This window comes from Bos grunniens, chromosome 1 (assembly GCF_055505025.1).
Source record: "Bos grunniens cultivar Pamir isolate PY7600 chromosome 1, Bosgru_T2T1.0, whole genome shotgun sequence".
NCBI classification, from domain to species: Eukaryota; Metazoa; Chordata; class Mammalia; order Artiodactyla; family Bovidae; genus Bos; species Bos grunniens.
This window is the reverse complement of record NC_141165.1, coordinates 112929444-112951265: the sequence shown is the minus strand read 5'-3', so window position 1 is coordinate 112951265 and position 21822 is coordinate 112929444. Positions and strand designations below refer to the sequence as shown.

Below are 21822 nucleotides of genomic sequence, written 5' to 3'. Positions count from 1 at the left end.
CAACTACTGAAGCCCGAGCACCCTAGCCCACGCTCCACAAAAAAAGAAGTCACCACAATGAGAAGCCAGCACACCGCAATTAGAGAGTAGCCCCTGCTTGCCACAGCCAGAGAAAGCCTGTGCAGCAATGAAAACCCAGCATGGCCAAAATAAATAAATAAATAGTAAAATAAATAAAAATTCTAAAAAAGAAAAAAAATCCACAAGGATCATTTACAGAAACTGACCACATGCCTGGGCATAATGCAAATATCAATAACAGTTTTTAAAGAAATAGTATCATATTGACTGCAAGCTCTGTATATAACACAAGTAAGTGAAAGAATAAAAAAATAAAATAAACACTTATTGACTTTTAACAGAAAATGCCTGGAGAATCCCAGGGACAGGGGAGCCTGGTGGGCTGCTGTCTATGGGGTCGCACAGAGTTGGACACGACTGAAGCGACTTAACAGCAGCAGTACCTATTATAGACTCCTGCAAAATTTTTAGTTCTCCTAGAAATCATAGACCAAGGAGTCTCTTAGATCATCTGCTTTTCAAAGCAGTATTTATGTCTAAAAAGTATCTTTCAAGTTTTCTCAAGTGTATTTATTAGAACTCCCATTCACACTTGGCCATCACCAGAACCTATTTACAGTTTAAATGCCAGAGGAATCAACCTATCCTCAGCCAAATGCCACTCTAAAAATCTGTCTTCCCATTTTTACTTCTTTCTCGTCAGAAGAAAATTACTGATATTCTTGCAAAATCAGAGCCAAAACCAGGGACACCTGAAGACCTACAGAAGCTTATGAAGGACTATTACAGCAGCAGTCGCTCAGTGATTGAACTAGAAGAACTAACCCTACCAGGTACAGCCAGGCTTCCTGTTGTTCTTCCCTCTAATGAATGTGTTTTCCATGTACTAGTACTCCTTTCCTGAACCTTATCATTTTAACTGTTGGATGATTTCTTCATTAAGATGCTAAATGGGATTTGTTCAATCTAATAGATTTGTAAGTTTTTTCACTGCAAAGGTATTGGGTGTGTTTTGGGGACAGATTTTTTTTTTTTTGGACAGATTTTTCAATGAATAAGAATCTTTAATGAGGATAGAAGTTAAATAAAAATAAAGCACACATTTAAAAGTATAGGTGATTAATTTACTCATCCTTTATAGACAAGAACTTTAGCTTTAATAACATTTTAGTTTTGTTGTTACCCTCATCATGGATGTCTAGTCATTGTTGTGCTTTTAGGGTAGTATTTTAGCTTCCAACCAAGACTTTCTCAAGTAAACCATCTAAAGATATGAACAAAATTCTACATTTTTTAGCAAGGCTGACACCTCACCACGTATGATTCTTAAGTATACTATTATATGAGATCTACTGCCTTAGAATATTTATAATTAAGTTAAAAATATTGGAAAATTCTTTTAAAAACCAATTTTAATTAATTTCAAAATAATGACATAATCTATTACTCTTTTCTTCTGAGACTGAAGAAAATAGATGTCATAAAATCAAACCACAAAATGTCAGGCACCACTGCTTCAGATGATCTATGTGTAGACTACTAGGAATATCTAACACCGCTTTTGGAAAAAGTCAAAGGTGGCTTGATTTCCTTTTTCCATTACAACTTTATACTTTCTAGAGACTTGAGAAGCTGAAAAACAGTCCATTCCCTGAATTTTTATAATTCTTTTATAAAATGATGTGTGCATTTTCTTTTTTAATGCACACTGGATTGGAGATACCAGTTCCCCTGTCTGTTCCTTTTCCAAAAGAAATGCCCTGTAGAGAATTGAAGGAACTCATTTCTACATGAGTGAGTCCTGAAGTTTCCTACTTACTGAGCTCAGAAACCCCACTAGCAATTAGAGATGACTCTTCTAAGCACAGCCCCTCCTCAGGAGGAGAGCTCCTCCTGACTCCTCTATCTCAGGAACCAGGTGCTGTAACACAGCCTCTTCAAGGTTTAACTGAAGTTTGATTTCACTGTGACTCAATAGTCAATTTTCCCTTTTAGTTCTTTTTTTTTAATTTAAATTTATTTATTTTAATTAGAGGCTAATTACTTTACAATATTGTATTGGTTTTGCCATACATCAACATGAATCCGCCACGGGTGTACATGTGATCCCAATCCTGAACCCCCTCCCACCTCCCTCCCCACTTCTAGTTCTTTGTTAGAATTGCAGAGAGTCAAAAGTCAGAAGAAATCTTTAAGGAGTCACTTGAGTTCCATAGTGAGTTTATATTATATCATCATTAGAGTTCAATAATATAGTTAGGTAAGAATATGTGGTCATGATTAACTTAGGGGAAAATATTTAAAATATGTTAAAAGAAGACTGTTGTAGCCAAAAGGAACAGGTTTTCATTTTTAGTTAAGAAATTAGGCCATTCTGAGTCACAGTGTACGAAAACATCATAGGAAAGTTTTAGAGAAAAGGCCCATCACTACACTGTCAGGGCCGAGACAGAGAGGAGGTCTCTGTTATTTGAAGGAGGGACATGCCACCAGTTATCAGAACAGTCTCAGGAAGGGGCATATATTACTTATATGGATATAAGTAATAAAATATTGTTCCTATTTAGTTTGCCCAGTGTCTGACTTGGTTGTGGTTTGCAAGTTGTGCCTGTAGGGAAGGAACTTGTCTTTTCAATTAATACTGTGCACTGTACATTGTTAATGTCATATACATGGGAACTTAGAGTTTTGAAGCAAGAATCACTTAGAGCTAACTCAGCTGTCCTCCTGAGAGCTGCATTGTAGTTCAGATCAGTGCTAAATGCCTGTAAGCAAATGAATCACCCAGGAACTTAAAAAGCAAATTCCCAGGCCCAGCCCCAAGGAATTCTTACTGTGCCAAGGGGACTCCATTCCAGGAATCTGTATCTATTGTAATGCTCTGCAGGTGAGTCTGATCATATCCAGACTTGGGAGATTACATTTTTAAAGATCATCAGAGGCTCTACAACAGGATATAGAGGGCAGCATCTTTGAAGTTACTCACATACTGTGAATTTGTATGCACTGGGTCACAACATAAGTCTCATTTAATTCAGTAATAGTTTACTCCCTAACACTCTGATGTATTTATAGACAGACTTCTTCTGGTATAAAGAATTTGGATGATAAACATGCTTTTTTATACATCTTACAGAGTTAATAATACTACTGAGTTGCTAGACCATGATCATCATTGGTTGATCAAGGCCCCTGTGTTTTATTGCAGTTTGTTTCATTGTCTTTCATTGTGTTGTTGTGCTGTGTTGTGTTAATGTTGTATTTTGATGTATTATTCCTGCTCTTCCCCACCCACACTCCAATTTCCTTTCTCCATAGGCATCAATTCTAATGGGTTCCTGTACATTTTTTAATATGCATATGTCATATTGTTGCATGTGGAAGCTTTTTACAATTTATTTAAATGAAGTTGTGCTGCACCTCTCATTCTCTTTCCTCCCTGAACACTTTTTCAGGATGCCTGTATAGCTTTATGTACATGTAGTTCATTGCTTCTAAAATGCTACATAGTATTCCAGTGATTTCATCTACCACTTATTGCTCATGCATTTTCTCCTATATGGATGTTTAGGTTGCTTCTAGTTCTCCAGCATTATAAATAATACTTGTATGACTGTTTTGAGTGTGTCTTTATATACTACACGAGAATTTCTTTCCATAATGTTTCTTTCTTTCCATTACATTCCAGGAATGTAATCCTGGGTTCATAGGGATATCAGTTCAGTTCAGTTCAGTTCAGTCACTCAGTCTTCTCCGACTCTTTGCGACCCCATGAATTGCAGCACGCCAGGCCTCCCTGTCCATCACCAACTCCCAGAGTTTACCCAAACCCATGTCCATCAAGTCGGTGATGCCATCCAGCCATCTCATCCTCTGTCGTCCCCTTCTCCTCCTGCCCCCAATCCCTCCCAGCATCAGAGTCTTTTCCAAGAGTCCACTCTTCGCATGAGGTGACCAAAGTATTGGAGTTTCAGCTTTAGCATCAGTCCTTCCAATGAACACCCAGGACTGATCTCCTTTAGAATGGACTGGTTGGATCTCCTTGCAGTCCAAGGGGAGTCTCAAGAGTCTTCTCCAACACCACAGTTCAAAAACATCAATTCTTCAGCGCTCAGCTTTCTTCATGATGTACACCTTAATTTTATTACAATCCAGCATAGCAATACCACTTTGTACTTCCACCTGTAGTTCCCAAGAATTTCCATCATCCTACCTTCTCAGCAATGCTTGGTAGATTATACATCTTTTTAACAATTGCCATTCTAATGTATATGCAAAATGTTATCTCATCTTATAGTAATTTGCACGTCCATGGTGACTGGTGAGTTTGGGCATCTCCGCAAAGATCCATTAGCTGTTTCAGCTTTACCTTTGTATATTGCCTATTTCCATGGATTTGAAAATAAAAATGTTTCATTAGTCCACTGAATGTACAACAAGCTTCTATTTCACTACTCTAAAAAATGATGGGCAGTCTTCTTTGGAGAAAAATGTTTGTTGAGGTCACTCATTATCAGAGAAATGCAAATCAAAACCACAATGAGGTACCATTTCACGCCAGTCAGAATGGCTGCGATCCAAAAGTCTACAAGCAATAAATGCTGGAGAGGGTGTGGAGAAAAGGGAACCCTCTTACACCATTGGTGGGAATGCAAACTAGTACAGCCACTATGGAGAACAGTGTGGAGATTCCTTAAAAAACTGGAGATAGAACTCCCATACAACCCAGCAATCCCACTGCTGGGCATACACACCAAGGAAACCAGGATTGAAAGAGACACATGTACCCCAGTGTTCATCGCAGCACTGTTTGTAATAGCCAGGACATGGAAGCAACCCAAATGTCCATCAGCAGATGAATGGATAAGAAAGCTGTGGTACATATACACAATGGAGTATTACTCAGCCATTAAAAAGATTACATTTGAATCAGTTCTAACGAGGTGGATGAAACTGGAGCCTATTATACAGAGTGAAGTAAGCCAGAAAGAAAAACACCAATACAGAACACTAACGCATATATATGGAATTTAGAAAGATGGTAACGATAACCCTGTATGAGAGACAGTAAAAGAGACACTGATGTATAGAACAGTCTTTTGGACTCTGTGGGAGAGGGTGATGGTGGGATGATTTGGGAGAATGGCATTGAAACGTGTATAATATCATATGTGAAATGAATCACCAGTCCAGGTTCCATGCAGGATACAGGATGCTTGGGGCTGGTGCACTGGGATGACCCAGAGGGATGGTATGGGGAGGGAGGGGAGAGGGGGGTTCAGGATGGGGAACAAGTGTACACCCGTGGTGGATTCTTGTTGATGTATGGCAAAACCAATGCAATATTATAAAGTAATTAGCCTCCCCCCAATTAATATAAATAAATTTATATTAAAAAAAAAAAAGAAATAAGGCACCCTGTGCTCTGGAAAAACTGGCAGAACAGGTCCTCAGATAGACTATTTTCAGGAGACAATTTTATGAGCCCTATTCTTGCATCTTTTCATATCTAGAAAAGCCTTCATGGTGAGTGTATGCTTTTTGTGACTAGCAGTAACCTTCATATGACTAGTAGTAGCAGAAATTTTCTGCAAAAAAATGTGCTTGATTGCATGTACTCTCCCTTTACTAAAATTATATGTATACTGACCTTCCTCCCTACCTCTTTGTAACAGTTTTTCAGAGCTATCTGAAATGCTGTCTCCCAGGCTATAATCTTCATTTTGTCCCAAATAAAACTGAACTCACAGCTAAAAAAAAAAAAAAAAAAAAAAGATGGGCAGTAAAAAGTATTATTGTTGATGCTGCTTTTGTTTTAAATGCTCGACAACACTCTAAAATAAATGAGTCCTCAACTCATTAATGTTGTACAACCTGTTCAAGAATACATCATTCACATTTAATGTTTCGAGTGTGTGTTTGCAAAATCCTCTACAAAGTATGCTTCTCATATTTCTAGACTCCTGCTTCCTCAAGGCCAATGATTTAACTCACAGTCTTTCATCATATCTAAAAGAAGGTAAGTAAACTCATTTTTTGAAAAACTATTCATCAAATTGTTATTTCCATTAAAACATGAGGTTTGTCTCTTTAAAATAAAAACTTTTAAAACCTCAAATTTAAAATGAAGTTTCCATCCTAAGTGGATTTTAAATTGATGTTTTTTAGGTCCATCTTGATATTAATTTTCATTTACTTTAATTTTTTCTTGTTTTTCTCTGGTTTTGGGGATTTGAGTTTTGGTCTTGTTTTTGTTGTACAGCACATTAGATGTATTGCTCTTGGAATCCAGAGAATTATATTAGTGTTCTCATCCCAAGTACCACATCAGTTTGATGTTTGACTTGGCACAAGTTACTGAGGACTCCTCCAGGACTCTGTTTTGTTATGTGAAGGACAAGGAAGTGGGACTATGATCTTGACCCCAACTCTGAGATTCTGAAATTCTGTTCCCATGTTCAGAACTCAGACCATGGCTATTGCTCAGTCTGACTTTGTCTTTTTCATTGTATGTAGACAGTAATAATTAGATTATTCATGCTAGATAGTCATTTATTGTGACCAATAATGAACTAGTTTAGATACAGTAATTTAGCATTCTTTTTTCACATTCTAACCAATTCCAATGACACTCAACTTGAGTTCATAAACCTTTCTTAGCCTCAAATACAGCAAATGTAAATGCAGGTAATAATAGAATCAGTCTCACTGGATTATTAAGTTTTCTTTGTCTTTTTTTTTTTTTTTGGTACAAACTTTTTTTACTTCTAAAGCTGGTCACAGTTACTTAGCATATTTTATGTTTTGTGGTATAAATTAATGATGTTCCATTTTAATATCTAACATAACCAGAGAATAGTATCTGAACAATGCTCATTATATTAAATAATAGTGAAGAATTGGACAATATTCAACTTTGGAGGCCTTATTTTGCTATACGTAGGGTAATGTTTTTCTTATGGTCTTTTTTCAGTCTGCCCCAAATGGGTGAAACTCCGGAAAAGCCACAGTGAGAAGAAATCAGTCCTGATGCTGATTATCTGTGGCTCTGCCATCCGAGCTGTGGAGCTCATTAGGTTGGAAGCTTCACCTGTTCTATTTCGTGAATGTTTTCTGAGTAACCAATATATGCCAAGCTGATATGTTCTATTTGCTGGCAATGTAGCAATGAAGGAAATACACAGAGTTTCCTCTCTCGTAGAACTTACTCTCCAGTGAGGAAGACAGATGATAAATAAAATACACATTATAATGTCAAGTAGTGATAAGTTCTGTAAGAAAAAAACAAATCATGGCAAAGGAATAGAAGAGAATGGGGGCTGCTTTTAAAAGGATAATTGCAGAAAACCTCTCTTAGGAGACTGACGTTTGGACAGAGTTGAACACAGTGAATGAGAATGCCAAGCAGATGTCTGGGAGAAGAGTGTTCCAGGCAGAGGGCATAGTATATACAAAAGGCCCTGAGATGGAGTGCAGTTGGAGGAGTTGAGCAGAGGATTCACATGATCTGAATTATCATTCTAAAGGTTTACTTCGGCTCCTGTGTGGAGAACACACTTTGTGGGGGGCAAGGGTAAAAGCTGGGAGATTATACAGGCGATAACCAATTTGGAGAAATAAATGAAAGAAAAGTCTAATTTAAAACCATATAACAAGAAAAAATAGAACACCAATGCATAAACCTCTCAAAATTTAGATAAAGAAAATATTACACAAGGGATGCAGAACATCTTAAACAGAAAGGTGAACCATGTTAAATTGGAAAATTTGATGTAAATATATCTGTTTACCTAGAATAATCTACAAATTTCATAGATTTCCAATGAAACTGCTATAGTTGTTTTTAAAACTAGATTAAATAGTTCTAAATTCATATAATACAAAAGAAATAATAGCTGTGGAAATTCTAAAAGAGAATGCTAATGAAGGCCTATAGTATCCATCAGATTGTTTTATTAAGAGCCATATTGCAAAATCTCAATAATCAAAACAGTATGGAACTGGCACGTGCATGACAGGTCAGAACAGCGGAGCAGAATTATAGGTTCATAAGTAGACACATACGTATATGTACAGAATATGGCAAAAGTGACAAATGAGTAGGGAAAGATAGACTTTAATCATCGGCATTGGAACAACCAGGTAGCCATCTGAAAAAATTAACTTGGATCCACATCCCACTTCTTATACCAAGAAAAATGCCAAATGGACCAAAAATTTACATATAAAAATTACATTTTATAGATAATTTGTAGGTACTTTACTAAGTGCTTTCACACACCTCTTCATTTACTGTAGCTTTTGTAGAATAAACAAAAAGGCTTCCACTGAATCTGTAGTAACATTCAGTATTCAAAGAAGAGCCATCAGAGTAAAATGGGATTTACTGGGACTCAACCCTCTCCCAGAGCCAGGCTCTTGCTTAGCTTTGACCAGAGATAAAACAAAGGAGAATCCAAGTCCTGAAGAAAAAGGAACTTGATCAAATAGACTAAGGTGCAAAGTAGATTCTTGGTAGTTATTTAGCCTCTATTTTTCTAAATGAAGTAATCTGACCATGAGTAGTTTTTAATGATTGTTAATAGTCCTTCAAATCCTTCTTTCCTGCTCGGCACTCACATTAAATTGTAAAATTCCCTCTCAGTAAAACAGAAGTGTTCCTTTTTTCTGCTCTAAACATAACTGATCTTCAAGACTCCAACTGCTTTTGGACAGCTGTCCTTGCTGGCTCTGAAATCATAGGAGTTCACATTGACTTTTCAGTGTTTAAAAAACTACGGCCGCAGAACTTACTTCAGATTCGAACACTAGTGGCAAAGGGGTTGGCCTGAAGGTGGCTTCTTAAAAACAAGTTGTCACATCAACTTGAGCACATAAATGCCTTTCTGAGGGACATAGAAGCACTGTGGTGCTGTACTTCACTTGCCAATTCTCAGTGTTTTTCTGTGTCTTCAGTAATATTATGATCCATTTCAAGGTCAGGTGATTTGCAGAAGGTGATTTCTGAGCAGGCACAATGAACCCTATTCATAAAGGCAAATATTGAATAATTCTAAATTTTGTAAGATTACCTGTTCTCTTGAGAACCATAAGCTATATTAAATATGTCCCCTAAATTGTCTTCTTAGTTAACCTCACCACAGAGAAAGCTCACACGTAAGTACAGACTCAAGTGCAACAGAATTTGTGTAGAATGAGTCACCATTTGTAACTTCATATATTCCCACTGGTCAGTAATATTTCTCAAGTATAATAGTGATATATAAAGGAGAGTAATATTCCGAGCAGCATTCCCATGTTCTCATCCCAAACATCAACTAGAAGATTATTCTTTTATACCCAATTTTACACATTTATACCCGAAGCATTTCCACATATAAAATTTTACAGATAAGCTCACTCTGCAAAGTCAATAAAAGTAGGGGGCTCCTCTGAATGCAGGGCTGAGCCCTCGGGGCAGCCACACACAGACCTCTGTACATGGCCTTGGGCTCCGGGAAGCACAGGCTGACATCAACGCTAAGATTCTCACAACCAAATTTTGGGTGAGAACTATACTGCAGAGTTTGAAGATAAATTCTCTGCCAGGGATCTAAAGTACAGAACTTTTGTCTTAAAGGTGTTTAAAAACAAAATCCAACCAAGTAAATTAAAGGTCACATCGACTTTTTCAACAATTCGTGGATCAGGCAGCATCCCGTCTAGCTACTAGAAGGACACTCCAAGGGGTTGTGCACAGTGGAAGGTTTTTTGGGAAAAGGGTGGAGCAAGGGGACAGCAGAATGACTGGGAGAGCACACAAGAGCAGAACAACTTATTTTTAGGCCAAAACATCTTTTGGGGTGGGGGAGGAAGCAGCAAGGTTTTAGCTTCCTTTGGGGTTGGAGAGGCCCACAGAACAGGTTGCCTTACTGGGGCTTGACCAGAAATTTCAGACTGGTTGATTAAGATTACATTTCTGAGAGAAGTGGAAACTCTTGTTAGATCAAATATTAAATCTGGGTTCAGTATCACGAGCTTTTAGCATGAGTGATGCCATATTGAGACTGTGGTTTTCATTTTAATACCAATAAAAGGCAAGTCTACATGTTTCAATAATCAAGGAAACCTAAGTAAAGTTAACCTTGTTTCTGAAAGTTAAAAGCCAACCCAAATGCATGCCTGAATAAAGGCCACCCCACTTTTGTTCCAGAGATGGGCTGAAAATCAGAATTTCTGTGTGTGTGTGTATACCCACATATATACACACATAAACGTGCACCTTCTTTTAAATAAATCAAAGGGTAATACATAAGTAGTTGGCATGGCCCTGAATGAGTGAGTTTTCTTATGAGTAAATCTATTTCTTTTCATTAGGTCAATGACTGCATTCAAAGGAGACAGCAAAGTTATGAAATTATTCGCAAAACACATAAAGGTAAGTGAGGGCCTGTGGTTCCTGGTAAGGAGTGGAAGTGATGCCTCAGGGCCACTTCCAGGCCTCAGTTTTTTCACTTCAGCCGCTTTACCTTATCTCCTTAGCAAGTGTGTTCTTTGGTGCCTTCCTTACGTATTTAACACCCAATCTGATTTTCTTTGCATTCCCTGCCTTTGTCCCCACAACAGTCACCATTCCTCTGTGCTCTGATATTCCTGTACAGAAGCTGAGGCTTAACCAGTGTTCTAGGGAGATGTTCTCTTCTGTCTTGATGTTAACCTTCTTTGCCCTGGAAGTTGATCCTAAACAGGAGTAGCTCCTTTTGCTGTTTCACTTCTGCTGGTTAGCTTTTAGTTTAAACGCTCTAAAATTGGCTGTGATTGAACTATCTAATGACTCTTCTTTTCTCCCTTCTCTTCCATTTTGAAATAGGTCCAGGAGCAGGTAAAATTGCTGGAGAAGCGTGTAGTACACCTGGGTGTAGGAACTCCAGGGAGGATTAAAGAACTCATTAAACAAGGTATGAGAAGAGGTAGTAATACTCCTACTCAGAGCTGAGTGTTTGCCTTACCCTGTGTGAGTCTGGAAATCACATGTGTGATGCAGTGAGACCAGACCTCTTGTTTTTAGTTAATTCAGGGTTGGAAGCTCAGCCTTTAGTCTCGAAAAACCAGCCAGCAGGTGTAGTGCAGTGGGGAATGATGAGGACTGTTGCAAACACAGTATGTGGGCCCATCTAAACACATTCACATTGCAGTTGCTTTAAGCAGGTTGGTGGATTCACAGTTTATTACACCAGTTTGCAGCCTCTGGACTTTGTAAGCTAATGTGTTGAGTGTTTCCCTCTCACTTAATTGAGTCTTGGCTCCCCAAGGCTCCCATTCCAGTTGAGGGCTGGTATAGAAAATATGATGAAAGAAAATGCAGTTTCTATGGATGAAATTCAAGTATTCTAGAACATTTCTCGTGAGTTCATTTCCTTTTAGTGCTTTACCCAGAAAGTATTCCAGATAGCATCCACTGGTGGGTTTTTATAGTTTGATGACTTTCTCAAAGCCGGTAGCCTAAAAACCTTCTGGCCTACTGATGATCTTTGTACATTTTTCTACCTGCCAGACAGATTAAAGTATTTCTCTTAAATGCTCATTTCCAAATGACTTGTTCAAAACTTTATCTTATAACTGTCTGGAGATGTTCCTTGATTTCTGTGTGTCTAAAAGTAACGTGTTCATCAACATAGTATCTCAGTATGGAGATGATCTTTTACCTGGAAGCAAAAAAGAGCTAAAAATACTATCGTTTCTCTCCAGATGAAAACCATGCATAAGTGAACCCACTATATGCAGAAGTCTGTGCAATTACAAGTAGCAAACTTGGTAGACCTAGACAAGGAGAGGGAAACAAATATTTTTTGAGTTCCTACTTGTACTTGGTGCTATGCTAAACACCCTTACATATCTCATTTAGTACACACAGCATCCTTGCAGGCTAGCATTCTTATTTCTTAAGAGAGAAAACTGCAGCTTAGAAGGGTTATGTAACCCCTCCCAAGACTCTCATTCTAGGCCTTCCTGATTCCAGAGGCTTTCCCCTTCAAGGAGCTCCTGATCTAGTTGAAGAGATAAATGTACACAGAATGAGAATGACAGCAGTAAGTGCCGAGGGCCAAGCCAGCACTTGAGTCTATATGAGTTGAAATGAAGGAGAGGTTGTTTCAGTGGCTGAATCTGCAAGGAAGGCTTTATAGAGAAAGGAGTCTTTAACTGATATTTGAAGTATGGATAGGATTAAAATAGGATCTTTGAAGTATGGAGATGTAAGAAAAGCATTCAGGAATGAGAGAACAGCTGAATCAGAAGTAGGCAGGTAGACACACAGACTATATAGAGGAGGCAATATCGTATCAAGGAGAAGAGCCTCTGCTATATACTGAAGCCTCTGGATGCACATCCCAGATCTGGCAGTGACCATCTCTGTGACTTGGCAAGTTTCTTAACATTTCTGAACCTGTTTCTTTATCTGAATGACAGAGATGGTAAATGCACCCACCTTACTGCAAAATTCAGACTTAAATTGAAGAAAGTAGGGAAAACCACTAGGCCATAAAGGAATAACCTAAATCGAATCTCTTATGATGTGACAAATAGATTCAAGGGATTAGATATGATAAACAGAGTGCCTGAAGAACTGTGGATGGAGGTTCGTGACATTATATAGGAAGTGGTGATCAAAACCACCCCCAAGAAAAAGAAATGCAAAAAGGCAAAATGGCTGCCTGAAGAGGCCTTACAAATAGCTGAGAAAAGAAGAGATGCAAAAGGCAAAGGAGAAAAGGAAAGATATACCCATCTTAATGCAGAGTTCCAAAGAATAGCACGGAGAGATAAGAAAGCCTTCCTAAGTGAACAATGCAAAGAAATAAAAGAAAACAATAGAATAGGAAAGACTGGAGGTCTCTTCAAGAAAATTAGAGATACCAAGGGAACATTTCATACAAAGATGGGCACACTAAAGGATAGAAATGGTATGGACCTAACAGAAGCAGAAGATATTAAAAAGGGGTGGCAAGAATACACAGAAGAACTGTACAAAAAAGATCTTCATGACCCAGATAACCATGAGGTATGACCACTCACCTAGAGCCAGACATCCTGAAGTATGAAGTCAAGTAGGCTTTAGGAAGCATCACTATGAACAAAGCTAGTGGAGGTGATGGAATTCCATCTGAGCTAGTTCAAATCCTAAAAGAAGTGAAGGTCGCTCAGTTGTGTCTGACTCTTTGCATCTCCGTGAACTGTATAGTCCATGAAATTCTCCAGGCCAGAATACTGGAGTGGGTAGCTATGCCCTTCTCCAGAGGATCTTTCCAACCCAGGCATTGAGCCCAGAGCTCCTGCATTGCAGGCAGATTCTTTACCAGCTGAGCCACCAGGAAAGGCCATCCTAAAAGATGCTGCTGCTAAAGTGCTGCAGTCAATATGCCAGCAAATATGGAAAACTCAGCAGTGGCTACAGGACTGGAAAAGGTCAGGTTTCATTCCAATCACAAAGAAAGGCAATGCCAAAGAATGTTCAAACTACTGCACAATTGCACTCATTTCACATGCTAGTGAAGTAATGCTCAAAATTCTCCAAGCCATTCTTCAACAGTACTTCAACAAAGAACTTCCAGATTTTCAAGCTGGATTTAGAAAAGGCAAAAGAACCAGAGATCAAATTGCCAACATCTGTTGGATCATAGAAAAAGCAAGAGAATTCCAGAAAAACATCTACTTTTGCTTCATTGACTATGCTAAAGCCTTTGACTGTGTGGATCACAACAAACTGTGGAAATATTTTTAGAGATGGGAGTACCAGACTACCTTACTTGCCTCCTGAGAAATCTGTATGCAAGTCAAGAAGCAACAGTTAGAACCAGACTTTGGGAAAACAGACTGGTTCCAAACTGGGAAAGGAGTATGTCAAGGCTATATATTGTCACCCTGTTTTAATTTATATGCAGAGTACATCATACAAAATGCCAGGCTGGATGAAGCACAAGCTGGAATCAAGATTGCCAGGAGAAATGTCAATAACCTCAGGTATGCAGATGACACCACGTTTATGGCAAAAAGCGAAGAAGACCTAAAGATTCTCTTGGTGAAAGTGAAAGAGGAGAGTGAAAAAGCTGGCTTAAAACTCAACATTCAGAAAACTAAGATCATGGCATCCAGTCCCATCACTTCATGGCAAATAGATGGGGAAACGGTGGCAGACTTTGTTTTTTGGGGCTCCAAAATCACTGCAGATGGTGACTGCAGCCATGAAATTAAAAAAACGCTTGCTCCTTGGAAGAAAAGCTGTGACCTACCAAGACAGCATACTAAAAAGCAGGGACATTACTTTGCCAACAAAGGTCCATCTAGTCAAGGCTATGGTCTTTTCAGTAGTCATGTGTGGATGTGAGAGTTGGACCATAAAGAAGGCTGAGCACCGAAGAATTGATGCTTTTAAACTGGGTGTTGGAGAAGACTCTTGAGAGTCCTTGGACTGCAGAGAGATCCAATCAGTCCATCACAAAGGAAATCAATCTTGAATATTCATTAGAAGGATTGATGCTGAGACTGAAGCTCCAGTACTTTGGCTATCTGATGCGAAGAGCCAACTCATTAGAAAAGACCCAACTCCTTAGAAAAGACCCTGATGCTGGAAAGGATTGAAGGCAGGAGGAGAGGGGATGACAGAGGACAAGATGGTTGGATGGCATCACTGACTCAATGGACATGAGTTTGAGCAAGCTCCAGGAGATGGTGAAGGACAGAAAAGCCTGGTGTGCTGCAGTCCATGGGGTTGCAAAGAGTGGGACACTACTGAGCGACTGAACAACAAGGGGTATGTTATGCCAATAAAAAACTAAACACAGTGAGTGTCACTCCTTAGGAACTCAACAAATACTAGTTACTACTTTTATTAAAGAGACCACCTTTCTTGGTTGGAGACTTTACTGGCTGTAGTAGTCTGTACTTCAGTTGGAAAGAAAGTCAGATTTTGGAGGAAGACCCTTGCACAGCGATTGGCTGGATTTTTGTCTTGTGGCCCCAGGAGGATGTTGAAAGTGAAAGAGCAGATGAGAGGTGCTCGTAGTCCATCTAGGAGACATGGAGTCAGGAGAGATTGGCTGGGCAGCCGGAGGGCCCAGGGATGCGCCGTCGTTCTCCACCTCTTAGCCAAAGGCTCACCTCTCCCTTACTGTATTCCACATGTTTTTATGTGTCGCCACCACCGCCCCACCCCCCACAGGCAACAGAGTCACTTTTCTCCATATTTAATATTTAAAAGAGAGAGAGGGAGACAGAGAAAACAAAGCTGTCCAGATTGTTGAAATTAGAGTTCTACAGAGTTGTGAAAACTCACTGTGAAACCTTACTTCATCTAAGAAGTGGAAAAATCATTTAAGGAGCTGTTGATTTTTTTTATAAAAGGAAAATAACTCTTACTTCTGATTCTGACTGAATGAATGGTTTCATATTCATTGACTACAGATGTTAGGCTATATACAAAGCGTTTAAAGAGAAACAATTCCATCACTCTAAAAACTGAAAATTTAACAAAGTAATTCAAATGGCACATAACACATTTTATGTAGCTGTTCATGACTTGAGATGTTTATATATATGCTATATTAAGGAGAGTTTCTAAACGTCAAAAGCTATCCCATAACACTTACAGACAGAATTGTATTGTTTTATTTAATAAGGGGATTTTCTAATTATAAGAGCCTTTGTAAAATGCAGAAAGGTACAGAAAAGAAAGTTACTTTAGAGATATCGCTTATCAGCTAATATTAACTATATTTCTTTTCAGTCTTTTTTTTCTATGCATTTATCTATATCTTTTTATAAATGGAAATCATACTGCATATCATAACTTTATAACTGTCTTCTCTACTTAATATGCTTCCCTGGTGGCTCAGACAATAAAGAATCCGCCTACAGTGTGAGACCTGGGTTCAATCCCTGGGTTGGGAAGATCCCCTGGAGGAAAGCATGGCTACCCACTCTAGTATTCTTGCCTGGAGAATCCCCACGGACAGAGGAGCCTGGCGGGCTACAGTTCATGGGGTCACAAAGAGTGGGACATGACTAAGCACAGCACCCAATATGTCAATATCTCATGAGAACTTTCCATGTCATGAAGTAGTTTTATTTTTTCATTTTTAGTGACTGCATAATATCCTGTTAAGCTTTTTTCCAGTTTAGCAGAGATATAATTGACATATATCATTGTATTAACCAAGGTGTACATGATTGGTACATGTGATACCTGTGAAATGATTACTACAGTAAGTTAGATTAACATCAGTCACTTCACATAGTTCCATTTTTTTTTTTTCTTATCATGGGTACATGTGATACCTGTGAAATGATTGCTACAGTAAGTTTGATTAACATCAGTCACTTCACATAGTTCCATTTTTTTTTTTTCTTATCATGGGTACATGTGATACCTGTGAAATGATTACTACAGTAAGTTTGATTAACATCAGTCACTTCACATAGTTCCATTTTTTTTTTTCTTATCATGGGTACATGTGATACCTGTGAAATGATTGCTACAGTAAGTTTGATTAACATCAGTCACTTCACATAGTTCCATTTTTTTTTTTTCTTATCATGGGTACATGTGATACCTGTGAAATGATTACTACAGTAAGTTTGATTAACATCAGTCACTTCACATAGTTCCATTTTTTTTTTTTCTTATCATGGGTACATGTGATACCTGTGAAATGATTACTACAGTAAGTTTGATTAACATCAGTCACTTCACATAGTTCCATTTTTTTTTTTCTTATCATGGGTACATGTGATACCTGTGAAATGATTACTACAGTAAGTTTGATTAACATCAGTCACTTCACATAGTTCCAATTTTTTGTCTTGTCATGAGAACTTTTAAGATCTACTCTCTTCAGCAACTTTCGCATATACAGAGTACAGTGCTGTTAACTGTAAGCACCACGCTATATTTTACATCCCCAGCACTTATTTACCTTACAACTGTAAGTTTTTACCCTTTGACCACCTTCCTCTAGTTTTCCTGCTTTTCACCTCTGGCAACCACCATCAATCTGTTCTCTGTAGCTATGAGTTCATTTTTTGGTTTGTTTTCTCTTTTTTTAGGCTCAACATATACGTGAAATAATACAGTGTTTGTCTTTCTCTGTCTGACTTACTGCGCTCAGTATAATGCCATCAGGGACCACCCATGTTGTCAGAAATGGCAGGATTTTCTTTTTATGGCTGAATGATGTTTGTGTGTGTGCGTGTGTGTGTGTGAGTGAGACAAAGAACACTGACATTCTTTATCCATTCATTTGTCAGTGGACACTTAGGTTGTTTCTGTGTCTTAGCTATTAGAAGTAATTTTGCAATAAACAAGGGGATGCAGATATCTTTTCAAGATAGTGATTTCATTTCCTTTGGATATATACCGAGAAGGGGATTTACTGGGCCGTAGGGTGAGTTCTATTTTTAATTTTTAGAGAAACCTCTATACTGTTTTCCATAATGGCTGCTCAAAATTACAATCCCCTGAGAAGTGCACATGGGTTTCTTTTTCTCCACATCATTGCCTGTACTTGTATCTCTTGTCTTTTGGTGATAGTCATTCTCACAGGTAAAAGGTGACAGGTCATTGTGGATTTGATTTGCCATTTCCCTGTTGGTTAGTGATGTTGAGCTCCTTTTATATAGCTGTTGGCCATTTGGATGTCTACTTTGGAAAAAATATCTATTCAGTTCCTATACCCATTTTTAAATCATCTCTTTTTTTTTTTTTTTTTTTTTTGCCATGGAGCTGTTACCAGTTCTTTATATATTCTGGATATTGATTCCAAGTTATATGGATGTTTAACAGTTCTATTAAGGCAGGATATTTGGGTTGTTTCTAATTTTTTTGCTCGTGTAAGTAGGTACACAGTTATCATCTTTTTAAGTAACTGTGCTTAAGTTTCTGGTGTTTTATTGAAATGGAAGAAGAATTATTTTATCAAACTCCAAGCATTTTAAAGCTCATGTTATAGCATGTCCAGTTGCCTTCCAGAGAGGCTGTACCTGTTTGCTCTCCCACCATCAGGCCAATTATTTTTAAGGGAACACTATCAACCCATTGTCTTTCTTCATTTATATCATTTTTAATTTACAGAGAGAGTATTAAATAAGAGGCATTGTAGTTATAAGAAGCATGAAAAAGTCTTTAGGGAGAGAGGAAATTACTGAAATAAACCAGTATTGAGGGGAAGGGCTGCTGGATAAAAGAAGGCTTTGTTATTTACATTTCCAGATGTGAAAGCTTGGGGGCAGTGGTCAGAACGTGGGGAGTAGGGAAAAGCTAACTGCCCAATTCTGGGACCTCTGGAACAAACAACCTCTGAGGTCCCCTTCCACCCCACATTTAAGTATTGTCTCTAGATAGATATGAAGACAGTAGGAATGAGTTGTTCTCCAGTTTTCTCAAAGGACAGCAGACTTTGGAGCTCATTCATCTTAACTCTATTTTCTGCCTGAAATTAACCTCCCAACCCTGTCTTCAAACTTCTGCTGATTCACCTTTTCAGAGACAGGCAGACTCTACTGGATTCAACTCCTCTGAAGGGTCTCTGCCCTGAACTATAGGATCAGTTCAGTTCAGTTGCTCAGTCATGTCCGACTCTTTGCGACCCCATGGACTGCAGCACGCCAGGCCTCCCTGTCCACCACCAGCTCCTGAAGTTTACTCAGACTCATGAACTGTAGGTTGCTGCTGCTGCTGCTAAGTCACTTCAGTCATGTCCGACTCTGTGTGACCCCATAGACGGCAGCCCACCAGGCTCCCCCGTCCCTGGGATTCTCCAGGCAAGAACACTGGAGTGGGTTGCCATTTCCTTCTCCAATGCATGAAAGTGAAAAGTGAAAGTGAAGTCGCTCAGTCCTATCCGACTCTGATCGACCCCATGGACTGCAGCCTACCAGGCCCCTCCGTCCATGGGATTTTCCAGGCAAGAGTACTGGAGTGGGTTGCCATTGCCTTCTCCGGAACTGTAGGATACATCTTACCAAATTCCTGTCGGAATGAGACTTTACCCTCTGGGGCTTGGTAAAAGGGAGGCCTGGGATTGATTCTTTGCCAGCCCTTGAGCATTTCACAAGCTTAGCAAGAGCAGCTTCCCCGAGAATCAGTGATAAGATTGTAAGGAGAGCAAGTCTCAGAGTGTTGCATTTGTTTTCCATCAGACAGGGACAGCACTTAATGTGCAGAGATTAGTTGCCAGTGTTGGGGGGATGGGGTGGGGAGAAAAGAACAAATGAGGCCAGAAAAATAAAAAGCAACCAAAGGAATAAAAAATCCTTTTAATAAGCTTATGTCATGAGTTCTTTAAAGTAGCAACTCTCTGTCTCTTTCAGGTGGCCTTCATTTGAACCCCTTAAAGTTTCTGATTTTTGACTGGAACTGGAGAGATCAGAAGTTGAGAAGGATGATGGACATTCCCGAGGTACTGTGTAACCAGCAATCCAGCACTTCCCTTTAATCTTTTTTTTTTCAATTTGAACTTGAGTTCAAACACAGCAATAAAGTCTTTGACATGAGGAGCCAGCACATTCTGGCCTTTGAAATGATTTCTTTTAACTCTGAAGTAACTACAATTATAGAGGCCATCTCACCCCTTACACATAACTGTATCCTTTCCATGTGTTTTATAGGAATCAGCTTTGTTTCTTCATTAAATGCCCAATGGCCTCTGTCCCCCTGGGGTCCACTCTATACTGTACCTTTGGGAAACAGGAAGGTCTGGAGGACTTGGCATATTTCCCTGTGCCTTGTTTTAGAGACACGATCATCTTTGCCTTTTTGTCCTTAGAAGTGCATTTGGACGTGAGGGGCACAAACTTGCCTCATTGCTTGCATCTCCACATACCCAAAAACCTGCTTACTTAATGAGCGATTTACGTTTTGAGGAGTGGGGAAATTTTTTTGATGTCTCAGTGAATTAAAACTGATTGAATACCTTTGTGGGACCAGCATTAGCTGATTATATATTTATGAAAGTCATCCATTATCATCATAATGTGACAATTGACTTGATACCCACCATGTTATGGGGATAATCTTTCAATCTAGCCTGATGCTTAGAAGTAGCTGTTGAAAAAAATAAATAAAAAAAAAAGAAGAAGAAGAAGTAGCTGTTGGAGAGAATAGGGTTGTGCAGTAATAAACATGGCTGCCAGTCACCAACCAGGAATAAATCATGACAGTGACTATCAAAGAAGCTTGCAATCCAAATATGCTGAATTAATTTGCTATATAAAACTATATCCTCAGAATAACCAAACCTGATTTTAATTGATTAGTAAGTTAGGCTAAAAACCATTGTCTGAGTTTCCTACACACACATACATATACACACACACAGAGTCTCCTGAACTGACTGGTTTCTTAAAACCAGTTGAACCAGCTTAATGTCACGCACATGAGGGCATATTTGATGATTTTGCTTATAATGTTAAATCTGAGTAAGCCACCACTAGTTTTCCAATTATAATAATGAGGAAGAAATAGTATTCACAAAAACCCTTTTAACCCAGACTTATTTTTATTGTGATGATGTCATTATTAGTAGTTACCGGTATTACAATACTGTGTATAGTCTAGACATACTTTGGATATCTTGAACCACCATTGGGTAAGATTTTTCCTATGAGATTTTATTTTGAAGGGCTACAAACAAGAGGACATCTACATGAAACTGATGTCTTATATAGTTCCTCTTCCTTTACTTATGTAAATATTTCAAATCTGAATAAAATGTGGTTTTGCTTTTCCTGATTCTGGCCATAACAGCTGCATAAATACCAGGGAATCCAGATAGTTGAATTTATTCACCAAATCCATCCTCTCTTGATCTTAAAACTTTTTTTTTCTTCTTTTTTTCTCCCTTAGATAAGAAAGGAAGTTTTTGAACTTCTGGAAATGGGAGTGCTAAGTCTGTGCAAGACAGAATCTTTGAAGCTGGGCCTTTTCTAAATCTGGATCCTAGTGAAAAGTCCTGTTTTCCTGGTGGGATTTGTATGGCTCTGGCCCATTGCAAGCACTTGGTAAATACCAGCTATTGTTTATTAAGTTGACTGTGTCACCAGATGGATCACTAGGAATCTTAGGTGGGGATTCTTTAACAAAATGAATGTGCCCTTTGCCAAATCCCTTGTGTAATAAAGCATCGCTAGCTTGTGTGTGATTTTTGTTAAGGAGACTGAGTTTTTCTTTCACCAGCTGGCCTCTGATGTGACTATACAGGAGACAGTATGACCAAATCACAGGTCTATTTGCCCGACGCACAGTGAGGCCAAACAATACTAAAACACGGAAGTTTGGAACAGATCAAGGTTTATTACAAGTTCATACAAGGAGATGGGTAGCTCATCCCTTAAGAACCCCAAAATTACTGAAAGCTTTCAGCAAAACCCTTTTCTAGGAAAGGTGAGGGAAGAGTGTGTTTAGTTGTTGCACATTTCTTGGTGTCAGATCTTTTGTTCTTGAGGTCAGGTCATGATTAGGAAACGATGTTCCTGTAAATCTCTATCAAACAAGTGTTATTCTCTGTTCTGACAAGGAAGGGCAAGGTCCCAAGGAATAGCTATCATCCTTCAGGGTCTTGGTCCTAGCTAAGAGGAGGTAGATCTTAGTTGGCAGCTTCCTCAGAGCCAGGTTCCCACACCCTGGCCAGCCGTCATTGCTGAGGGAGCCAGACACCTGACCCAGCTGGCCCTCAGGCTCCTCAGGCCATCCAAACAAGGGGTGGGGGGCATGGTGGGTGGAACCAGGTTCCTCAGACTGCAACCCAGGCAGAAGGCCACTGCTATCAGGTA

At 38.9% G+C, this 21822-nt stretch overlaps 1 protein-coding gene across 8 annotated transcripts in view; it reads left to right on the top strand.

The window, feature by feature from the left end:
- The window catches only part of CMSS1 (cms1 ribosomal small subunit homolog), a 394950-nt gene extending 373759 nt beyond the window's left edge, over positions 1–21191 (top strand). For 6 of the 8 annotated variants that reach the window (XM_086410469.1, XM_086410437.1, XM_086410417.1 and 3 more), the window contains 7 exons: positions 725–854; positions 5981–6040; positions 6995–7097; positions 10378–10438; positions 10871–10958; positions 19363–19451; positions 20897–21191. In XM_086410469.1, coding sequence (XP_086266595.1) covers positions 794–854; positions 5981–6040; positions 6995–7097; positions 10378–10438; positions 10871–10958; positions 19363–19451; positions 20897–20980 — 546 coding nt within the window. In that variant the 5' untranslated portion in view covers positions 725–793 and the 3' untranslated portion in view covers positions 20981–21191. The remainder of the gene's footprint in view (positions 1–724; positions 855–5980; positions 6041–6994; positions 7098–10377; positions 10439–10870; positions 10959–19362; positions 19452–20896) is intronic. The other 2 variants (XM_086410480.1, XM_086410461.1) reach the window with 1 other exon arrangement.
- The last annotated feature ends 631 nt before the right edge of the window (positions 21192–21822 follow it).